At 37.1% G+C, this 23,394-nt stretch overlaps 1 protein-coding gene across 6 annotated transcripts in view; it reads right to left on the bottom strand.

Annotated features, from left to right (window-relative positions):
• Positions 1-23,394, bottom strand: part of MLLT10 (MLLT10 histone lysine methyltransferase DOT1L cofactor) — a 121,950-nt gene that overhangs the window by 84,902 nt on the left and 13,654 nt on the right. For 5 of the 6 annotated variants that reach the window (XM_039704702.1, XM_039704713.1, XM_039704709.1 and 2 more), the window contains 2 exons: positions 16,055-16,109; positions 3,398-3,507 (listed from right to left, as the gene is read on the bottom strand). In XM_039704702.1, the coding sequence (XP_039560636.1) occupies positions 3,398-3,507; positions 16,055-16,109 (165 nt within the window). The remainder of the gene's footprint in view (positions 1-3,397; positions 3,508-16,054; positions 16,110-23,394) is intronic. The other variant, XM_039704722.1, reaches the window with a different exon arrangement.

Below are 23,394 nucleotides of genomic sequence, written 5' to 3'. Positions count from 1 at the left end.
TTTCCTGATAGGTAACTCATTAATCAAATAATTAGGTGGATTCATTCTGTAATGTGATGGCTTTTATCCCTGAAGCAGGCAAAATTCGGGGAAATAGCAGCCAAATATCTCTATATGGACAAGCCCCATGCTTTGATATCTACAACATTTCTTCTTGTATTTAAGACTACTGTACTTGGTAATACTGCATATTTTGCAGTGTTTAGTAAAGAAACAAGTGCATAGGGAAAAACCCCAAACATTAAAAAAGTACTACATGTGGGAAAACTTAAAATATATTTACTTTAAAGACTACAGTATAATTTCTCCCTCATGGTAATTTTCTTTAGCCTGTATTTTCCCCCATTTCCATATGCTAGTTTTCTATATGTATCCAGCCATGCACAGAGCATTATTTAGAACTTTACAGGAAATAACATCTTACTTAAAATCTCCTCCAACCTGAGCTGACAAACAGAATGAAATTATCACTAAGCCTCTCTAAGAAAAAGGAAACAACTCCAGTAATTTTTTTCCTAATTACATGTTTACATTTGTTCTCAATGTGCAACAGATGTTTCAACAACTGTTTGTCATACCTATTGCTCAAAAAACCAGCTTTTCCTTCCATTTTTACGCAAATTAATAAAGTCAGAGTGAAATGTTTTACAAAATTTCAGATCTTAAAAAAGTATCATTTAAATAAACACAGTTTATCTGGAATAGCAATAGAAGTAAGAAGGTGAAATTATGGCAAGCTACGTGAAAAGGGAACTAATAGTTGTATTGGTTTTGGGGGTATTGCTCAATAATAGCCTTCTTGGGAAGCCACGGCAGTTTAACCACAGCAGTACTAAACTCAGCACCAGCTCCAGACTTAGCCAGAGTTGAGAGTTCCCTGTCAGTCAGCACTTCTCTGAACTCAGAACTGTCACAACAGACTGCTGCTGGCACTGCAGCTTGATTGGTTTCAATCGGTTTGCTGTAGCAACTGCAGTACAGCCATGTCTTGGATTCCCCTGACACCTACAGCCACTATCCCCCTGACCCAAAAGGAGCAAATAATGACAGTGAAATCTGAGTTCTGTTAAAAGAGAGAACAAAAATAATATAATTTGCAGGCTAGGGGTGTGACCCCAAACGCTGGCATTTCTGACACCGACCCCACTCTACTTCACAATAAACTGTAGTGGCCTGCTGAAAGTAGTTTTAGGCTGACTGCTAACATGGAAAATAGACTTCAATCAGAACACCTGCCCCGAGCACAGAGAACTTAGAGCTGGACAACACCAGGAACTCTCTCTACATTAACTGTATGGTGCTAGTAACTATCTAGTGAGAAAGAAAAACACAGTAAGTACAGACCAACAAAAACAGAAACTAGAATTTTAGTAGCAAAGCACAACTGTATTGTCATATATTTAGGACAAAAACTGTTTGAGAAAGAAAAAACTTTAGTTATGATGAAAAGTAATTAATAAAGACTAAAGACAAACAATGGATTTTGTCAACAAGTAATAATAAAAGACACAGTCCGTTTTTTGAAGTTACAAGGATTTACTCATCCAATATCCAATTACCACCAATGGAAATGGTGTAAGATAAAACAAAATCCAAAGTGTTCCATGAATTTTTGAAGGACATTAAGGGAGAACCACTACCAATTTAAAAAAAAAAAATGATGACTGACTACTACTCAAGGAAAAAGAAAACAGATGTTCTTTTTCCTCAGAGTTGAGGAGAGAGGGGAAATAAACTCATCCGTTACAGCAAATCTTTTACTGCTTTGTTCCCAAGCAGAAACATTTTCTTAGCTCTGTACTGAATCTCGCTGTTGCATGCTCTTGCCAATGTGGAGAGAAGCAAACAGTGAGATGCAAATAGAGATGTTCAGACAGTAATGAGAAAGCTTGAGAAAAACGTAGACTTTGACTCCTGGTTTTTCCAATTACCACCAATGGAAATGGTGTAAGATAAAACAAAATCCAAAGTGTTCCATGAATTTTTGAAGGACATTAAGGGAGAACCACTACCAATTAAAAAAAAAAAAATGATGACTGACTACTACTCAAGGAAAAAGAAAACAGATGTTCTTTTTCCTCAGAGTTGAGGAGAGAGAGGAAATAAACTCATCCGTTACAGCGAATCTTTACTGCTTTGTTCCCAAGCAGAAACGTTTTCTTAGCTCTGTACTGAATCTCGCTGTTGCATGCTCTTGCCAATGTGGAGAGAAGCAAACAGTGAGATGCAAATAGAGATGTTCAGACAGTAATGAGAAAGCTTGAGAAAAACGTAGACTTTGACTCCTGGTTTTTCAGCTACACTGGCAAGTAAGATGGATAAAACATATTGACAGCAACTGGAGAAAGTGAAACAGAAAAGGAAAAGACCAAAGAGAGAAAAAAGGAAAAAGGCTAGAAAATCGAGGGGGAGCCCATAAATCAAAGATGGAAACTTGGAAAGGGGATGTGGGGGCTGTGAGAAGTCACAGAAGCAACGTGAACACGGACTGGTCTCCCTGCAGGAAGAACACAAGAGGAGATGTATGCCTTTTTCTTCTTTCTCTTTTTTATAACAGTCTATTCCTACTTTACTCCATTGTCCAAAAACTACTATAAAATAAAGAAAAAAGAAATTAGAGTTTAAAATAACAACACAAAAAAAATATGTAACACAACTAATCAGAAATTCAGACAGTTCGCATTAGCAGAAGGGAACATTAAAAAAAATGTAGTTAAGTAAGGAGAAAGTAACAAAAGTGAAATAAGAAAAATGTAACTATCAATAAAGAACAACCTACTGGTTTATTGCTCTGCCTTTTTGGGCTTTTTTTATTTGAAGTCTCACCACACTTTATAAAACATTCCAGCTCACTGACAATTACTCAGGAGCAGTTCTCCTAAAAGCAAATAATGCCACTAAAGTTAACATTGTTTACAAAGGGAAAAGTCAGCAAGCACTTGCTTTAATATATTACCATACCCTTCTGTCATAAAATAAATTTCTATAAACATGTTTATGTTAATATCAACACTAAAAACCCTAGGACTTTGTGGTAATTAATAATAGCATCTCATATAAGCTGCAATAGTATATTTTAAGCTATAGAAAATATTTCAGATTCCTTTCAATATAAACTTCAATATATTCAAAGATCATGGTATTTTTAATTAATGAAACAGTCCCTAATCTAAAGACTAATAAGACATGGCAGATAACCTTACAGCTTAATTTAATAATACAGCTTTCCTCATTCTTCAATTTATCATAAAGACATTGCAGAAAACTTATAGCATTACTGCAGACATTTAGGAAATTTATATAAATTCTATGCATTCTATGAAGTGTAGTTTAATATTATTAAATCTTAGAAGTTTTTTAATAAATATATTGAATATAAAAATACATATAATTATACCTTATTGTAACGATCATGAGGAACAGACTGCAACACGATAGGCTCCATTGTAGAAACATTTGCAAACTGCACCTCGGGAATGTACAGAGCACAAACCACATGAGCCCAACCTACAAAAAGTTATAATTGTATTTAATGTTTTCTAGAAGCTTAAAGGACATTTTAATGTAGTACAATTACAGTACAAAGAACCTTTTACAACACTTTTTTTCCACAAATTATTTTAACTGTTTAGAATATTAAGGACATAAATTACACTTAAGTCATGTTTACATTTCATTTCTGTTATCCAAAGTTTAGATGATCAGTAATACATTTTTTATTGTAGTCAGAGAGAATTTATACGAGTAATACTCCATGAAATTCAAATACTAATGATTTATACAAATAGTGACACACAAACAGAAAAACTATTTTGTTTAATTTCTTGGATTAATACAGTCATTGCATAAAAGCTACTCCAAGTCCTGCAAAAAGGAAGCAGCATCTGACCAAACTGGTATTCTTACAAGCACAGCACCACAGAAGATTTCTGTGTATAATTTTTATTTTAAAAACATCATTCTATTTTGAATAGACTCCCGTTTCTTTCTGTAGATAGAAATTGCAACACATATGCACACCTTCACACCCCCTCTATGAATTCTTTGCTTTTCCATTTATAAAGTTTCAGCCAACTCGTTTTTTCACAAGACTACAAATACTTATATCCAGTTATATTCTAATTCATTAACTTGGGATCATCAATAAATGGTTAGTTACTTACCATACTGTGCTTTAACAACATTTTAAGAAAGCCAACATTCTTAATTGTCTGACATTTGGTTGGATGGAGGTGGGGAAAAACTCCAAGTCAGAAACAAACCTATAAACTGGAAGCCTTTTTACAACAGAGATCCTGAGAGCTACTGGTTTGTTTCAGTGGAGGACCATATGCCGTAACTGTAGATTTAGCAGAAGCTGCTACACAGCTAATCCAACATATTGCTATACTGACATTAATAACAGAATTATTACAAGTATTATCATCTTATCCAGAAGTGAATTTGGTGCAGCTAATTACTTGGTACAAATTCTGTTCTTCCCCAAGAGAAAAACTGAAGTCTCTTCCCACAAGACCCTCAGTAAACTTTAAAAATAATTCTGCTTTCCTCCTACCCAGGCTTACTTGTATGCAAACATTAAGGACATAAAATGACAGACTTACATAATTAGATAATATAGCAGATTATTAGATTAGGCAAGCAAAGTAAATTATCATTGTGCAAATGCATGCTATAATAAAAATAAAAACAACAACAAGAACCCCTCCCCACCCAAAAAAAGAAAAAAAATTTAACACAAGCCCCACCATATACTGTCTCACTGCAAACCTTTCTGAGCTTTCATCTTGGATTTTCTCTTTTCAACTACTCTACAGAATCTAAAAGGTCTTAATTTCTTCACCAAACTGTACTCTGACTCTTAAACTGAGCTAAACACAAAGCTGTGCTTGCTCACAGTGGTAGTGCTGAGACTCTGGAATGGTATTTAGAAGAAAAAGCACATATGCAATTCCAGATACTTTTCCTAAAGCACCAATCTTCTCCAGTTTCTGCCAATGGATCAGGTGTCTCCCCTATAATTTCTTCATAGAAATTATAACTATTCATTTACTAAATTAATAGTTACAATTTCTATGAAAAACGAAAAGTGCACACACACACACAACAGTTACAGTAACACCACACATATCGGTCTAGTGTTTCAACTGCTACTAAATACAGTATCTGTGCTGCTCCCTAACTTTATTCACAGTCTTTAGAATTATTCTGTACAGAAAAGGCATGAGACTAATAAAAGAGTAGGGTAAAAAAAAGTATAAACAGCCAAGCTGAGCTGCTTTTAAAACCTGTTCCAAGAGACCATTTTAAAATTATCATTAACAGACAGACTGAGGAAAAAAAACCTATAAAAACCACAACCTTTTGTGTTCACTTGTCTACTTGAAATATCTTCAGGGAAAGAGTGTTTACAAGGGCTTTTCTAAGAATTGCAAACTGCCTTAAGCCAGAATCATCTTACTAAAGACAAATAAATGTTAATATGGTGTTAATGTTGAATATTTATCTTTAAATGTTCTCTCAAAAAATTAACTCAAATAGAAACACCATTTATCTAATAAAGCCATTAAACCAATAAAAAAGTGACACTGAAATTTAAAAAAAAAATAAACCTTCTTCAGCTGGCTACACATAATCAGATGGTGAAACCTTTTACCTCACATGTAATTAAGCCTGTACTCTAGTTACACTTACATATAATGGAAAATTATTACGTAAATATACAAAATATACCAAAGACATTAGCGGGGGGGAAATCACCTACTAAGTGAACTGTAATTTATGTAGGTAAAGAATTTTTATTATAAGGAACCAGTTTCAGGAATAACTTTAACTGCATAATGCTCCACCACTATCCAAAAAAAAAAAGAAAATCAAACCACTACAATGTATTCCTATTTAGAAATAGGAAGTGTACATCCTAGACAGCTGTGGCCAGTAACAGGCTTATAACTTTCATGAGAGCAAACCCAGGACCTATATAATGAAACAAATGAAGCACCACAGCACTAAAACACTTTTTGAACATAGGCTAGTAAGTGCCCATGGAATTGAGGACAAGGGACATTTTCCACTGGTTTCCATCGGGCACCTTCAGATCCCAGATAATCTGGCCTTGTTGGAAAATCACAATAATATAATAAATCACAATAATGTCCAACAAGAATTTAAACAGAGGGGTGGTTGCAGCACACTTATGTTACCAGCCTCAAATGCCTACACCAAAAAAAAAGCGTAACTCCAGCACCAGCATCCACTTGAATTCAAGACACCCTGTACACAAATTCCTAAATATTCTTTTGTCCAAATTTAACTGGTGAAGAAATACACAATTGTCAGAGAGCAGCATCCAGCTGACCTGGAAGCATCAAGGAGAGTTCCCTTTAGGAAGAGTAAAGAAGACACTTTTCCATAACTAATGTGGTTAAGAACTGGTTGTCTAAAGGTGCTGTGCAATCTCCACCTTCTGAGAACTCAAGGTCTGTAGACTCCTCCACAAAACTTTTCTAGTTAAGGGAGGTCAAGAAGATTCCATTTTGCCATAAAAGAACCAGACAGTAGGAGGAAAACAGAAAAAAGCACACAAGAACCATTTTCCCAAGCATCAAGAGTCTAGCCACTACAGCTACAAAGCACAAGCAGGGAAGTAAGGACACCTATAGCCAACGTGTGATGGATGTCCTTGGTCCCAGTGCTGAGAGAATGAGCTACTAACCTATAAACAGTTTTACTTGTCATGTTTTGTTCAACTGAGAGTGTTCCTCACTATATAACAGTGCAAAAACACCTTCCTGATCCTCTGCTGACATCTCCTTCTCTTTTAGACAACTACTCAGGCTGAGCACAGGGCTCAGAGTAGAATAAAGCAGAATAAAGGACCTATTGCCACATTCGAAGTTGAATGCTTTTGTCTACTGTTTTCTCCTGGATGATAACTGCTTTCTTTGTCTGCAGGGACAAAGAAACATTCTAAAGACACCCATCCAAACTGTACATAGAAGCCTGTATGAGAAGTAAGCATTTAAAAGGATGTGTGGCATTTAAGACTACCTTAAAATATATGTTTTCAATTTACTCCATCTAAGCCATAAAGTTTGCACTATAAACTTCCTATTCAAATCACTTACTAATTATTCTAGGGCAATTAAAATTTCATCAGCAACTGTATACCTTTTCCCTCCTTCTCATTCAGGTATTAAAAAAAAAAAATCACTAAAACCAGTCCTTTTAAGCTTTACCAGTGTTTAAGTGGGAAAAATACCACTGTACACCCATGTTTTAGATTATAAAATAAAAACTCCAACAGCACTGTTCTACACATTCAAAAACATTCAAAACATTCTCCCTAGTTTCTGTTGCAACTGAAATTATTTTCTCAGGTCTCTTCTCCACCCAAATATTGCATAGAAATAACAGCAAGATATTCCTATTTTTTCTTAAATGTTTTCCAAATTTAGCCAGGAACCCCTAAGATTTTTAAGATCACTTTTGTTCCAAATATGTTCATTAAATCCATCTCTATAAACCATATAATTTACTCTTTAAACCAATTATAAGTTTCCATTTACTTTACTTGTGTATGGTTTGAATCCAGACAAATGGCCACAGACGTATTACTCGCTTTTTAAATTTTACTTATGAAACTTGCAGTAATTGCTAACAAACTTTTACTATCCCTACTGAACTCCTTACATCCAATTTATTTTTGGTTTCATCTCACTTTCAGGACAACTTTAACAGGAAGAGAGGGCAGGACACGTTTTTGCAAATAGAGATACTGGCAGTTTGCAAAATGTTGTCAAAATTTTCCCTTATACTCAGATTTTTTTATTTTATTTATTTTTCAATCTTTGAGACAGTGGCCTTTTGACATATGTGCCTTCTCAATAACAGTATTTTTACCAGATGATATTGCTTGCCTTGCTTAGTTTCAAATTAACTTAATTTCTTGTTTTTAAACTAGAAAGCCTAAGAAACATATCATAAGGATTCAAATTATCCATTGAGTTTGCCTATTTTTGTGCACTTTTACTAGAATTATTTTCTCTGAAACTGCTGAAGAAAACCCTCCAGGCTACAATGGGCTGATAGATTCACTGCTTCTTTTGCTTCCAAAAAAACCCAATATTCTACAACAATCAGTGTCTCCATCCAGAAACTGTAAAACATAGTTTTTAATTTTTACTTATTGGTGATAGACAAAGTTAAAAATACTTACTTCAACTGCACTTTCAAAATCAGTAACTTTGGGAAATGCTGCTTACCTTTTGCAAAAAAACCTAGTATGCTTTCTAAGAAAATATCATACAAATATAACTAAGACATTTTCCTTTGGAAAGATCTTAGAAAACAAATTCTACCAACTTTCTAACAATGTGGAAAACCACATATAAAGCAACTCTGAAATCTGCTTTGATAACAATAACAAAACCAAATTTTTCCAATATCAGAAATTGGAAATTCATGCTGAAAAGTCTTCAAAGTTTAAATACACCATATGAGACTTGCAGTATTTCACTTAAATGCATTTTTACTTTGATTTCTCTTAGAAAGACACACTATAGCATTTTACCACTTTTTACCTTTCATTCTAGTTCACAAAATGTTTAATTACCACCATAGAATCTATCCAAATGTTACCAATCTTCACTGAGATTTTTATTTCTGGTGCCTTACTGATTTTTAACTCAGCGCAAACCTAGGAGTACATACTTAGCAGGCAGAATTTTAATGTACATTGTTCACTAATGTTCAGAGTAACAAAGCTCAGACTTCAGACCCCTAGCTGAAAATAAATAGTTGATCTGTTATCCCCATGTGACAAGGAAAAGTAATTCCTAGCAATTCCACCATCAGCAAACACAAGATTGTTGCCAACAAAGAGCTCTATAATTAGAAGTAAACTCTACCAAAGTAAATTAACAAAGAAAACCCAGGAAGATAAATAATACACAGCATGTTACCCATCTAACTAAATTTTCGCCTTTACAACTACTGCTTAATTGTCCAAAATTTGATTCACAAACACCTCCCCCATAAATAAACTCACAGTACTTCTAAACTGCCTTCCAGTGCAAGTTTTCAAGCCTTGTTTTCATCGTCTTTGACTTCATAATAAAATAACAGCAACAAACATATAATCCATCCTACCATCCACAACAAGGGAAGCTCATGAATTGCTTATGAACGACAAGGCACAGAGTAGGGAAACCACTCTGACCCACAGCCAGGGCTGAAGCCGTGCAGCAGAGCACTAACACACTGCAGAGACCAAAATGGTGCAGCCACACTGAACTCCAGCCACAGCACCAGCCTGGCAGCACAAGAGTTCTGGGATATTATCACTGTCCCCTAACCACGCAGCAATCTCAGAGCAAAGTTTGTTTATGCATTCTAAGTTCCTGAAGAGGCCATTATAATTCATTAAAGAAGTCTTACTTTGTTTCTAGCTACAGCTCACTCCCAAACCAAGAGAATACATTTATTATTCTAGCATGGAAAGAATCTTTATTGAAATGTTAGTTTCTTATGAGGGTTGCTTCAAGTTGTCAATTAGGATAATTAAGATCCACCTCAATCCATTTCAGCTGTATATTGTCATTGAAAAGCAGGATCTCACCTTACTGTTTGCTTTCAGCTGTACATCCCTGCCCTCTCCTTGCAGTATGAGTTTGCTGTGTAGCAGGGCAAATAATTTTTTCTTTCATCTCATTACTAAATTTCTGGGAAACTTAATAGTTTACCTTTGAGCAAGATCAATCAGTGGTTTGAAGCAATCACACTGAGGTCACATGATTACATATACAAAACCATCAGTGCAGAAACACCCAGTCAGGGGAACACCACAGTCCCCTCCTTGCAGCAGGAGTCAACAGCTGCCCTAGATTACATGAAATTGCACCCTCCATTTCCACAACGATCAGATCTGCTGACTGACCCAAAGGCTGAGCTCCATTTGACTCTGCTGGATCCACCTTTCAAACATGTACTTAAGACCATTACCTTTACTCTTTGCCAAAGGGAAAGATTAAGCACTATTTTAAACCTTTAGTTAAGCGTCTCCTCATTAAGACATTCCATATACTTTTAACCCTGATCTTCCTTTCCTCTAAAAACAAGAAAACTTGCACATAAGTCATCTGTCAGCTGACATTACTGTCTTTTCCTTACTCTATTAAATAAAGATTTCGAGTTTGCTATAGTTTATACAGCATTATTCATATTATATTGTTTGATCCACTTTTTGAAGAGGGGTAAAAAGAAGGTGCCACACTAACCACTACAGCTCTCACTGCTGTGGTTGGTAGCCAACCTCACCATCCGTATAGAATGGACAATTTATTAAAAAGGTAAAATAAATACTATTTGTCTGTGAAGAAAAAGGCTTCATCCTACAAAGTCCTACTACTGAATTTCACAAAACACTCCATTTAGAAAAACCTGGACCTCAAGTAAAGAATTGATGCTTTTTGAAACATCACTCTGCAGCACAACAAATAGTTTGTTTTCAAAACAGCTACCGGTGAAATTCCATTGGTCCACTGAGGAAGCTAATAGCTTTAATAATTTTTATCTGGCATGCTATGGAATTATTGAGTTCTTCCACCTCTCGCAAGAAATCCTTTCATACAACAAAAGGAAGAAATGTGTAAATTAGCACCTAAAACTCTAAAAAAAAAATACTACATATACATTGTGATTACCAGTAATATAAATCATAAATACACAATACTTTATATGGTAATACATGAATTTATATTACTGCAGTATTTTAAATTTATTATCTTTTATTCTCTTTCCCAGTAAGAAAAAATACACACACTGCTGTAAATCTGCTCCAAAAGGCCAGAACATTTGTAGGTAAGCACTTGCAAAATGCATACATCTCAGGGTGTATATATAACATTACACCATCCACATTCTTAGACATTAACACCAAGAAAACTCATCAGAACAGTAAACCAGACAGTGAGATTCTAATAATAACAGCAGCAATGGGAAAGCCTAGCATATAATGTTTTTATAGACTTGGGAGATCCTGCCGCTAACCCAGGGGGTGGGAAGAGGGTCTGGACCATGACATAAAACCACCACATTGTTAGCTGGCCTTTCCCCAAGCAGCTGCATGAAAGAAGTCTTGGTGAAAAGTCATACAAAGAATGCTGTTACACAGCATTCCTGATCATCATCCACTGGAATCAGATTTCAAAGTAACAACTTGTATAGCAAAATCAAACCTTTTCAGCTCACAGAAAATTGTGGAAAAAGATTACTGCAAGAAAACTATTTACATGCAAGATGCACTATATTAGATACAATTGAACAATTTACTTAAAAAACAGAATTCATACTCAGTACTACGAGAAGATAAAAGAACTGGGATTCAAAAAACTATAATCAGTCCAAATGGTCATGGTTTTATTTCCTCCTCACTGAGTGTCAAAAATTCAAAGGAAATTACTGCAACAGTTTAGGAAATATTACTGAACTGAAAGGCCCAAAACTGTCAAATGCCAACAGTTCTCAAATATTTTCAAACACATGCTCACTTGTTACTTCTCTGTTTTTCAAAAAATGTGTTTATATTTTATCCAACTACTAATCCACTTACCAGTCCAACAAGCTAAGGAAAAATAATCCTTCAATAGCCTTCTTACACGTAAAACAGCAAATCAATAGGCAACTCATATATGTATCAGGTTTTCTCATTTTAAAAAACTTTTATATTCAGTGATGTTTAAAACCACAATGGTTCCCCCAAATTAACATGAATATCAAATTTATCAAGGAATTCTGTCAACAAATACATTCAGAGAGAAAAGTTTCTTTTTCAATTCAATCTTCCTTTTCTACTTTTAGTATCAGTAAGAATAACTAAAAAATTTTTTTAAACAGGTAATAGCCTAGCGGAGTTTATATAATTCCTGTCTCTGGACACAGGAAAAGTCCTCATGTTTATGTAAAAACTAAGTCTATGTGCAGGAAGGATTATTTTTTGTTCACAAAACTTAACCATAGCCCTAAGACAACCATAGGTAGCAGGCAAACTAAGTATTAAAATTTATTCAAAGCTAATTCCTAAAATTTCTTACAAATACCCTGCTCATAACTGTGCAATGTCCTATTACTCTAAAAAATTAATTAAATTAAATGTGTAGCTAAATACAGCCAACTCTTAACAATCCTTAGGACAGATAAACCCATTGACAGACAAGCCACACCACAGACACTAGTGCAGACTCCACTCAGCTAAATCCAAGAGTATTGTCTCCAGGATCTGTGCAAGCACAGGAGCAGAATGGCCATTTTCACACAGTGCTGAGACTGAACAAGCACATGCAAAGGGACCTCAGCTGCTCCTGCTCAAGGCCAGTTTAAGTCTCTGACAATGGAAAGCACGGGAGGGTCACCGAAGCAGACCAGGACATGTTCCACACAAATCCAGGCTCAATTATCTCTTTGGGGTCACTTCAGGTTCTGATTACAGCATCAGTAGCCACCATCAGCAAGCCAAGAACAGGCAGTCATCTATGTACTCTGCAGCATACCCAAAAAGGTTATGGGAAGAGGTATTGGAAAGGTGAGCACAGAATAACTGACCCTTGCCACCCTAGGTGCAAATACCAAGTATCAAATTTGCATCAAATAAAACCATAGTAACAGGTTCAAAATAAAGTAATGGACACATTGTACTACTGATCAACTGCAAAATGCCTTGCAATGAGTGGACACTAAATTTTATACAGAAGAGAACACTTCAGGAGTGTGATGGACTTGTCTTCCATTAAACACAAAAATACCATGTCTGGAGCAAGCAGTCGCAAAGCATAAATGTTTGCAGGCTGAGAAGGCACAGAAGACCCTTCTCAAGAATCTAGTACATAATGTCAAAGAAAGAAGGACAAATGTTGTTTGGCCTCCATGATATGTTCCTTTCCTATTACTATCTCAAGCTGTCACTTTTAAGTTCTCTGTAAAATCCATGACAGTACTGCTCCAGTAATGCTGTATTTCAGAAATCACTGAAAATTGTAATTTCTGTATTTGCCATAGATTACACTAGATGACCCTCATTAACCTGATCAGCACAATTAAGGCAGAGTCAAACTCCAAATAGAAATATAAAAGCTAAAAAGTGAATCTAAAAAAATGGTGATCTCTAAAAGGTCAGATATGCAGCAACAGGCCAGTAAAAGGAGGGGGAGCAGGAGGAAGAAGGCATGCAAAGGAACCTTGCACTATGTGGGAGGGTGGAAGGCAGGGAAAAAAACTCACAAAATACCAACACAACCACACCATATGCCACCATAATATATAGTCAACTAATTACACTTACAGTCAGTTAATAATACTTATAAACAACACAAGTTTGATTCCCAGACTACTGCCATACTTGTAGTGTCCTAGAGTTCTTAAAGGCAAGACAACACTGTTACAGAAGAAGAACCCTAAGATTAGGCTGCTTTCATTTACAGTTGTGCAAATGACTTAAGACAGATCATGTACAGGTTGTGGCTAAAAGAACTCTCCTGGCCATTCCTTCTATCAGCATTAGCATGGGCAGCTAATGGTCAGGGAAGTTTTCATGCAGCGGAAAAGGAATGCAGGGCACAAAAAAAGGAAAAGTTTTAAAAGCAAGTACCATCATCAAAGGAGGAGGAAACAATGTATAGCAAGCACCTTCACTGCAGTAACAGCATCTTACTGCAGGTTAAGAAAATCACAGGACACTACAGTAAAAGCTCACTAGCACATTAATCTTCTGATCATAAAAGAAAATACAGTTCCTTCAATGCCCAAAATACAGTCCTTCACCTTATTATAAAGAAAATATCCAGAAGACTGTTAAAAAAAAAAAAAACTACAGGAGCAGCAGGCTATGTATGGGCTAAGCTATCTGCATATTCAAAACAAAAAGCAGTGAAGTTACTTGTTGCCAGAAGGCAGAAAGAAGAAAAACTACTTAAAATCAGCAATTTCTGCTCCTGTTCTGAAAAGTTAAGACCATTTAATTATTTCCATACTTCAAGAAGGACTGCACAATTACAAGTTTATAAAGCTAGATCCTTACAAGGTTTTACCAGAAATGTTTGTTTCCAAGTTTCTTCTCAAATACCTGCATCCTTTTATGATTCGCTTGGCAACCAAAAGTGTAACAGCAGAAAAAAAATTAAACTGAAAACTACTGAAAACATCACTTAACTGCCAAGCCCATTATCTGATCTTCAGCAGTATTTCTTTAAGTCTAAAAATCTTCTGGTACAATTTCTTGTTAGGCAACTAACTCTATGAAAAGCTTCAGGTAAGAATGCAGATTTCTGAAATGCAACACCAGTCAAAGTATTTTCCAAGGTGCACATCCTTCTGTAAAGCTATTATTTAGCATGGGCAGCTAATGGTCAGGGAAGTTTTCATGCAGCTGAAAAGGAATGCAGGGCAGAAGAACATTTGGTCCACAAAGTAGAATTTGCTGTTTTCAACACCATGGACAAGATCTCTTTCAGAGGCTGAGTGTTTTCAGAAGAAAATATAAATTCCTATGCCTCTCAGCTATGAAATATTCAGTATGAAGTTTTCACTGATGAAAACACTTGGGTATTAAAATTATAGTAATGTTATAGCTTTGCTACTGAAACTTAAAGCACTTCAATCTTACAGAGTAATTAATTCACTTTCAGACACGAACTTGTAATTACAATTAATAGAGCCATAAAAGAGGTAACTAATAGGATGCTCATATCTTTGATGCACACTATCAAAGTAAGTTCTCAATACAAGAAAAAGTTTCAAGACCACCAGAGCATAATAGCAAAGCATTCCCAAATACTACCATAAGTATAAAACCAGAACACACTTCAGCTACTTCATACTTCACAAATTTTCCTGTATGTTTCAAGATGTTTGAGGCTTTCTTATTACTATTTCCTAAAAATAAAGTGTCCAGCTGCCATTTCTAAATAAATTAATTCAACATTGCATGTATCAACATGAGAGGATTAATAAAGAAGAGGAATAAGACTTAAGTACTGGGTATTAAGTTCAGTGATGTGTTTGAGTCAGTTGACACTAAAATGGTAAACCTAGAGCATAGATACATATATGTGAACAGAGCAGTCAAAGGTACACAGATCAGCACAAACATGAGCAGGCCCCATGTTCCTGCAACTCAACTGCAACAGAAATAGCAAAGCTGCATCAACACTAAGCTAAGATATAAATTATCTAGAGTATCATGTGCACAGCATAGAATGTGCAGAATACAATTTACATAGACTGTCCAAGTGAATTCCAGAATACAGATCATACTTTCTCCTCTCACAAGAGAAAGGGCTCAGTATCAAAATGACTAGGCTATTTACAGACAGATGATGGATGGGAATTTAGAAGTACCTACTAGAGAGAGAAGGCAGCATTCCAAAAGTGATTCAAAAGTTAATTGAAATTTTACACTCATATCACCCAGCTATTAGTATAAACATAATCAAGCCAGGATATTCAGTGGAGACTTTCTCTAGCAGTTCTACTCAGCAGGAGCAGAACTGATGATAACCTGAACAGTGAAATTAGAAAGATGCAAAGGAGAGGTAATCACTACTGCAACTTTCCAGCTCTAACTTCTTTGTTACAGAACCTATTAGTAAATCAGGCATGAAAGAGTCAACCTTTGAAAATGCACTGGTGCATTCAGTCTGGGCTATAGACATAAAAATCCCACTTTCCTCCATGAATGGTGCACTTTCAACAGCTTTCTATAAATGCTCAGGCTCCAACTAAATACACATAAAATTCATCCATTTTACCCATTCAATCTTATGTTAAAATGCAGTTTTTCTATTGTAACTTTTTTCCTAAAAATGAAACCAAGAATAATGATAGATGTCCTCAAAGTAAATTGAACCTGAAGTGGACAAATAAAGGTTACTCTAAAATAGTTATCTCTTTCCAAAGCAGTCAGTGTTTTCTTTTATGTTTAGGATCCCTATAATTTTTTTCCACAGATTTATTTCCCTCATACAAAATAAGAGAGTTCACAAAAAGCAAGAATAAAACTTACCCCCATTATCTGTTCTCTTTAAAGCACCATCCTTATGAGGGCATAATTCACATCTCTAGGAAAAAAAGCAAAAGTAAAATAAAAAAATGGAATGATCACAGAAGCATTGAAAAAGAAACCACACACATTAAAACGGTTATCTGATATTAAGGAAGCAACCATTCTTTAGAAGTGAATGGGTGTGTTTTCCCTTAACCTTTACTTGAATATTAATATTATTTTGTGAAAAATAAAGCTTTCTCCTCCAGATCCTCAAACTATGACACACATTAAAGCTACTTGCAGTTCTACCTCCAAGATGTTTTTCCTGGGTTTCACACCCTGGAATTCTGGAGACAAGCCCCCAAAAACTACAGCATGGGGTGGACTTAAATGCCAAGAAGCTTGGACACAGTCCAGAATTCCCTACTGTATTTCCCTGTCCTAGCCTCTCTGTACTGACCAAGATGGTCAATCACAAAGAAGTGCTGCGGATATGATCAGCACAGGCACACCTAACTATGGCTGGCTACAAAGTCTCTGCTGACTCCCACTTATCCTGAGAGACAACAAACCAACCTCACTTTCTGTCTCAGAAAAACAAGGTCAGAAGTTGACAACTGTAGCAAAACCACATGTCTGGAAATAAGCAGTTTGATCACAAAATGACAGAATAAGCTGAGTTGCAAGGGAACCACAAGGTTCATCAAGGCCCAACTCTTAACCCTGCACATCACCACCCCAAGAATTATCCCAAGGTGCCCAAGAGTATTGTCCTAATGCTTCTGGAACTCTGTCAGCACTCTTGGAGCTGTGACCACTTCTCTGGGGAGCCTATTAAGTGCGCAACCACACTCAGGGTGAAGAACAGGACCCCCAGGTCCCCTTCCACAGGGCTGGCTCTGAAGCCTCTCATTCCCCAGTCTGTCTGTACATCCAGGGCTGCCCCATCCCAGGTGCAGAGTCTGGCATTTGCCTTTCTTAAACTTGATACTGTTGGTGATTGCCCAGTCCTCTAATTTATTACGTTCTCTCTGTATGGCCTCCTTGCCTTCAAGGGATTCAACAGCTCCTGCCAGTTTTGTATCAGCTGCAAACTTGGTTAGTGTCCCTTCCAGTCCTGGGTTGAAGTCATCTATGATGTAATATTCTTCTTGATGTAACATACACCAGGATCACAACAGAACAGTTTTTCTGCTATCACTGCATCCTATCAATTTCCTAATATCATGTTTTCCTCTAAGTGTCCTAGAGCAGGCAAAGCAATTCCAAACCAGAGATGACAGATATTACTAGTTTTGACACACATTCCACTTTAAGTGCTCCACATTACAAGCACAGGAACACCACTAGGGGATCCTATACCTAGGAATCACCATATTACAACCTTTATATATTTCCAGATTAGGGACAACTCAAAGCATAGAAACCTAATAATCTTCTTAAGCAAATCAAGGTCATCAGATGCAAACTTAACACCATATCCCTCAAGCAGAGTGGGACAGCTGTTCTTGCTGTTCCCTGAACAGAGCTATTCTCCATTACCACTAACTGACAAGACAGCAGATAAAGGAGCCTATGATGCTAGAATTGCCTCAGAAACAGATTGTGCAAACTTATTTGAGGAACTAGAAATTCCATTCCTGAAATTCATATAGCTAAAGTACATCTCGAGGACTATCTTAACATGTAAGAAATTTGTAATACTATCTTTCTTAACCTGCAAAAAAAATTTGTATTAGCAGCAAAGAGGCTTTCGTGGAGGGTAAAATATAAAAAAACCTTTTTTTTTCTCAGTGCACTGGTATAGAGAGCTGCACACAGAAAGAAGAATCTTTAGGATTGTAGCCTTTTGACTTTTGCTTCACTCATCTCTCTCACACACTCACAAAAATTTTCAGTAATTTATTGAAAGTCCACATTAAGTCTATGGAGAAATTTAGATACAAAAGTGGCTGAAAATATCTTAATCATTCTACAGGTTCCCTGCAGACTTGCCTTTTTTTTTTTTTTTAGTCAAGACACTAAAATAAAATCAGTTCATTTTAAACAAAATCTTACATAGTCAGTGTATTTGTGAGTTGTATCTTAACACTTAAGCTCTCCAAATATTAAATACTAAAGTGCTGAGAGACACACAGTAGCAACAGTTTCATTTCAGAGCATTTCTCATACACTGAACCAGATTCCTAAAGAAAGAAGCCTGGTATGTATTGATAGTCACAGTGCAATAAAGTTGGCTCCCACCCTAAAGTTGCAAGCTGGCAGCTTAAAGCCAATGAGATGAGATGATGTAACTGCGAGAAGAGAAGCTGCTAACAGCTTCTACCTTCCCCCACCTCTGCAAGCCTACAGAAGTCTGACATACATTTTCACTAGTGGCAAAACCAGTTTAGGAGGTTCTCTTCTTCCCTTCACCTCCCCCTCATTAATTTCATTAATTTCTCCCTCCACCACTCCCTCAGCTACTGATGCCCCACCTCTGCAAGCCTACAGAAGTCTGACATACATTTTCACTAGTGGCAAAACCAGTTTAGGAGGTTCTCTTCTTCCCTTCACCTCCCCCTCATTAACTTCTCCCTCCACCACTCCCTCAGCGACTGACACAACGATCTGTTGGGCTGCCCCTCAGAACAGATCAGTGAAATAGAATGAAATAAACTTTTTAACATTTTTAATTCAGGTCATATCGGTGATGCAATTTAAGTACAATTTCACAAACAGTTGCATCAGCAAAAGTGAAGGAAGGGAGCCACAGCACTGCAGCACCAGTAATTAAAGAATTAGCCAGCTTCTTGTGCATACTTTACCACAAAATAAATCAAAATGATCACAGGACACTAGGATGCAATGACTTGAGCCAGTTCTTTATGCAGAAGACTTAAGCGTGCTCCATTCAGTCTCATCAGCTTCACCTGATTTATTTGTCCTTGTCTACAAGGACTCAAGTCCCTCCTTAATTCTCTGCAGTCCTGGCTGCAACCAGAGAAAATGCAAGACAGAAAACTGAAGTGGAGGTGGAAGTTTTGACAGTGGAAGAAAACTAGAGTGCAGAATTGCACTCATCTCTCATGGTGCAGGGATACTTGCACTTTGATGACACAGAGCTCTTCTGGTGCCACAAAAACTGGCTACAATCTGCAGTACAGTAGCACCCTAGTAAACTAACAGAGCAGATAGCTACCCTGAGCCCTTCTACTCCCTTTTCTTACATTAGGAACCTAACTCCTTCCCAGCCTCCACACTCTCAGCTTCTGTCACCCATTTCTGCTCTGCCAAGTTTCAATACCCACCATGCAGTAAAACCAGGAGCTTTGCCAGGTGGGAACAGTGAATTTCATGCCTTGAGACAAGTATCTAGCAGAGATTTTTTTTTCTTTAAACTAACACTTTATTACTAGTTCTAAAATGGATGAAATAATATTTTGATCCTTTTATCATGCATTTTGATGATGCAAAACAATATATGGAATAATGTGATGATCCATACAGATGGTCTCTAATATTTGAGCACACGGACCATGAGACGGCTCTTTTCTCCACTTGTGTGTTTTAAGTCTTATCTCTGGCAAAGATTTCTGACACAGACTTATTGCTGAGAATTCAGAAACACTGTGGGGAACTTCTAAACCAGCTGTGCAGGGCAGAGGGAGTAGGTAGCAGGGGCAGATACAACACCTACAAGAAACCACACAATAGCACAAATAGGGGAAGCTGCAATGACTGATCAACAATTCAGATAAACGTCATCAGCTTAAGCAGCACAAATGTGAACACTACAGAGGCTGACTGTGACCCCAGAGAACAACCACGTCCTCTGGTGTGCTAAAGGGCACTAGTCCAACACAGGGAGGTGCAGCAGCACATGTGGTGCTGTAGGTACAGGCAGCTGAATCAGATCTGAAGAGAGTGAGGAGACAAATACCGGCTGAAGGAACACAATGAAGTTGCAGAAAATGACATCATCCTTTTCCTTCCTGTCCTTAGAGAATGTAAGGACATCTCATTTTTGCAGCTCTTCAGTAGAAGAGACTAAGTTCATGGATCTAGCTTCTGTCCATGCAGAATTGGGGTGAACTCTCAGCAGGAATGGCTTTAGACTATGAGGTCTCCTGTAGAGGACTAAAGTGAAACCAATCTCAGAGCTGTGAAGCTGGAAGAGTCTGACAGCGTGACTGTCACAACTCACTTCTGAGCTACATAAACAGCAACTTAATTAAGTAAGCAAAGACTGATCCTATACCTTTAGCATTCAGGCAAACTGAGATTGCCTGGGTCGGATGAAAAACCCACCACCTCCTGAGGAGTCCAGTCTTTAAAACATCACCCAGCAGAGAACTAAAATCAGAAGCATTCAAGATCCATGCAGAAAAAGAAAAAAAAATTTTTATCCCCTCAACATTATTAAAAAAGGAAATATAACCAAGAGGAAATAAGTAACTGAAATAATCTTGTAAAAATTTTTTTTAAAAAACAAAAAACAGAAGTGCCCACGAAAGATACCAAGTTGCAAGAATAGAAGACCAAATTAAAACAAGGAGCTAAATAATTCCAGCTTCCCATAGTGAATCAGTTACAGTCCAGCTTGGCTCCACTGCATTGTGGTATAAAGTGTTCTTCCTCTATTCTAGATAAATATGCCTTTCCATTTTAACCAGGACTAAGAGCTACCTTAACCAGCACTAGGTAACACTACACAAATATCATTTTTCAAGTCTTTTTGGTAAACCTAGCTCTACCAATTTTTCAACTGGAAAGACAACTGATGCAATCTAAGAGACTACCTTATTCATGTTGAACTTAAGGGAAACAGAAAAAGGCAATGGTAAATAGGGAAGATAAAGAGAGACAGGGACAAGACTATACATGCAGGAGAGAAGAAAAATAGTAATAGGAATATAACATTGTTCTTCCCTCAGGGTTCTGAGAATTTGGAGCACATTCATAAAGCATCATCTGCAGACACCCATTATATGCTGTCTCTTGTTATAAGAAAACAAAGGTCAAAGAATTCTTGTGCACATAATTTACTGAATTGTGGCCCAAGCTAGGCCATTGGAACCATTCACCTGAATAATGACTGTCAACCAAGTAAAATCCTGCAGGACTGAATTCCCAGCATTGCAATGAGGCAATAAAACGTTTCTTTCAATGTGACCTGTTAACCCAAATAACACAAGATCTACAGCAGATTAAACAGACCACAGTTCCTTAAAGCTAGCCAAGACACCAAGCTGCAGTTCCAGCTGACTTTACTACAGGCTCACTTTAAGGTAGCATAATTGCACTGTGCTGCCAGAAGAAGATCACTGACTGTCCCCTGCTGTGTCCTTTCTACTGTCTTGCTTGCTCTGGGAAAAGCATTCAATTGACTATATGGAAATCCTAGCCAGCAACCTAAAAATAATTATTTTTCAGTTAGATCACTTTGAGCCACCTCTCCATAAGGCTACACGACCAATGTCAGATAACAAATGTAACAGGAACACAGACAGGTGGTCAGGAAAGGATATAAAGGATATAACTACCTTATCTGAGAGGTGGCATTATCTACACTGGCTACAAATCAGAGTGGAAGTCCAACCGAAGGCCTTACTTTAAAAAGGATGGAAGGAAGGAAAGCATACACTCGAAACAGACTAATTTTGTGTTGGTAGTAATAAAGGCAGATTTTCTGCCCAATTCTGTTTTGATATTTTTCTAACATTCATGTGTTTCAAGATTTTCAACAGGCATCAGCCATATAAGCAAAATGCTGCATTTGGAAGCTTAAATTCCCTGTCAAGGTGCATACACCCAGCACGACAAACTTCCAGAACCATTTTTATTCTCCAAAGTACATTTTGATCACAGAATTACTGTTTCACACTGCTTGACAACAGGAGGAAAAAAACCAAAGCCCCAAACCCCAACAGTACTTAACTGAAAGAAACAACTCCGTGAGATTGCAATGCATGATCCATGAAGCCACAAATGACAAAAATAGCAAGTTACTACAATCAGCATAACAGTTCTTGAAACCCAACACTCAACCTCTGCCAATTTTTTTCATCAAACAGGAGTTACAAGTTATCAGACAAAACACTTTATTCTGCTGCTCCTGTTGATCATTAAAAAAACAGAAGAATGGTTAAATCCACTTGTTGTTGCAATTTTAGTGAAAACATGAGCTAGAAGACAAAAGCAGACAGCAGAATGGAGTCCCCACGATCCAGGAGGAAAAGTGTTAGTGACCTGCCTGCCATGCCACTGAGACAGCCACAAGTCTATGGGGCTGGCAGGGATCCACCCGAGGGTACTTAGGGAGCTGGTAGAAGAGCTTGCTAACTCACTTTCACACATTACCAGCAGCCCTGGCTAACCAGGGAGGTCTCAGTTGACTGGAGATTAGCAACTGAAACACCTATGTACAAGAAAGGCTGAAAGGAAGATCCAGGGAATTGCAGGACTATCATCCTGACCTCACTGCTGGGGAGGTCATGAAGCATATCACCCTGAGTGCCATCTCAGAGCATATGCTGAACAACCAGGGAAATCAGGTCCAGCCAGCACAGGCTGGATTAACCTGATTAACCAACCTGATCTCCTTTTGTGACAAAGTGACCCACTTAGTGGATGGGTGAAAGGCTGTGGCACTTAGAGACACAGTTTAGTGGTGAACACAGCAGTGCTGAGTTAACAGCTGCATTCAATGATCACAGGAATTTTTTCCAACCTTAACCATTAGATGATTCTAGGAATCCTTCAAATTCTTATGACTTTTTTTAAATTAACCTAGGAGGAAAGAATCAATTGCCAAGCCTTTTATTGCTTCACTTCTGAATTTGCTTTCAATTACATCTACTTCACAGCACACCATGCTACTAGGTATTTCTGTGCATAACAAAATGCACTAACTCAACACACTTTCCCAAAGCACATGGCCAGATTTACAAAGGTAAGCAAAGCAGCTGATCAGAAGGTTAGTTTCTAATCCATGGCTTTCCAACTGGCAGCCCATGATGCTCTTAGCAGCCCAGATTCCCACTTATCAGTAGCTGCAAAGGATTGCAGCACAACTGACTGTGTCCAGATATCATATCCCAAGATCTGTGGTACAGCTTCACCAGCCTTCACCAGTATTCCGTAACACTTTGTCTCACTCTTGGGTGTCACCAGAAAAAAAGATACCTGTAGAAGTCACCCATAATATTCTTCATTATATGTAAAGAGGATCTTTCCCAATCCTACAGACTTCAAATATGTTAGGTAGTCTTAAATACTACTACTTCAAATAATACCTTAATAATAATAATAATACCCTAATAATATCTTAATATGGATTTTAAAACTGGTTTAGAAGGGTAAAGATCTTTGTATGG

This window comes from Passer montanus, unplaced genomic scaffold (assembly GCF_014805655.1).
Source record: "Passer montanus isolate IOZ18808 unplaced genomic scaffold, ASM1480565v1 scaffold10, whole genome shotgun sequence".
In the NCBI taxonomy this organism is placed as follows: domain Eukaryota; kingdom Metazoa; phylum Chordata; class Aves; order Passeriformes; family Passeridae; genus Passer; species Passer montanus.
The sequence above is the reverse complement of the archived record's forward strand: the minus strand, read 5'-3'. Positions and strand labels throughout refer to the sequence as shown.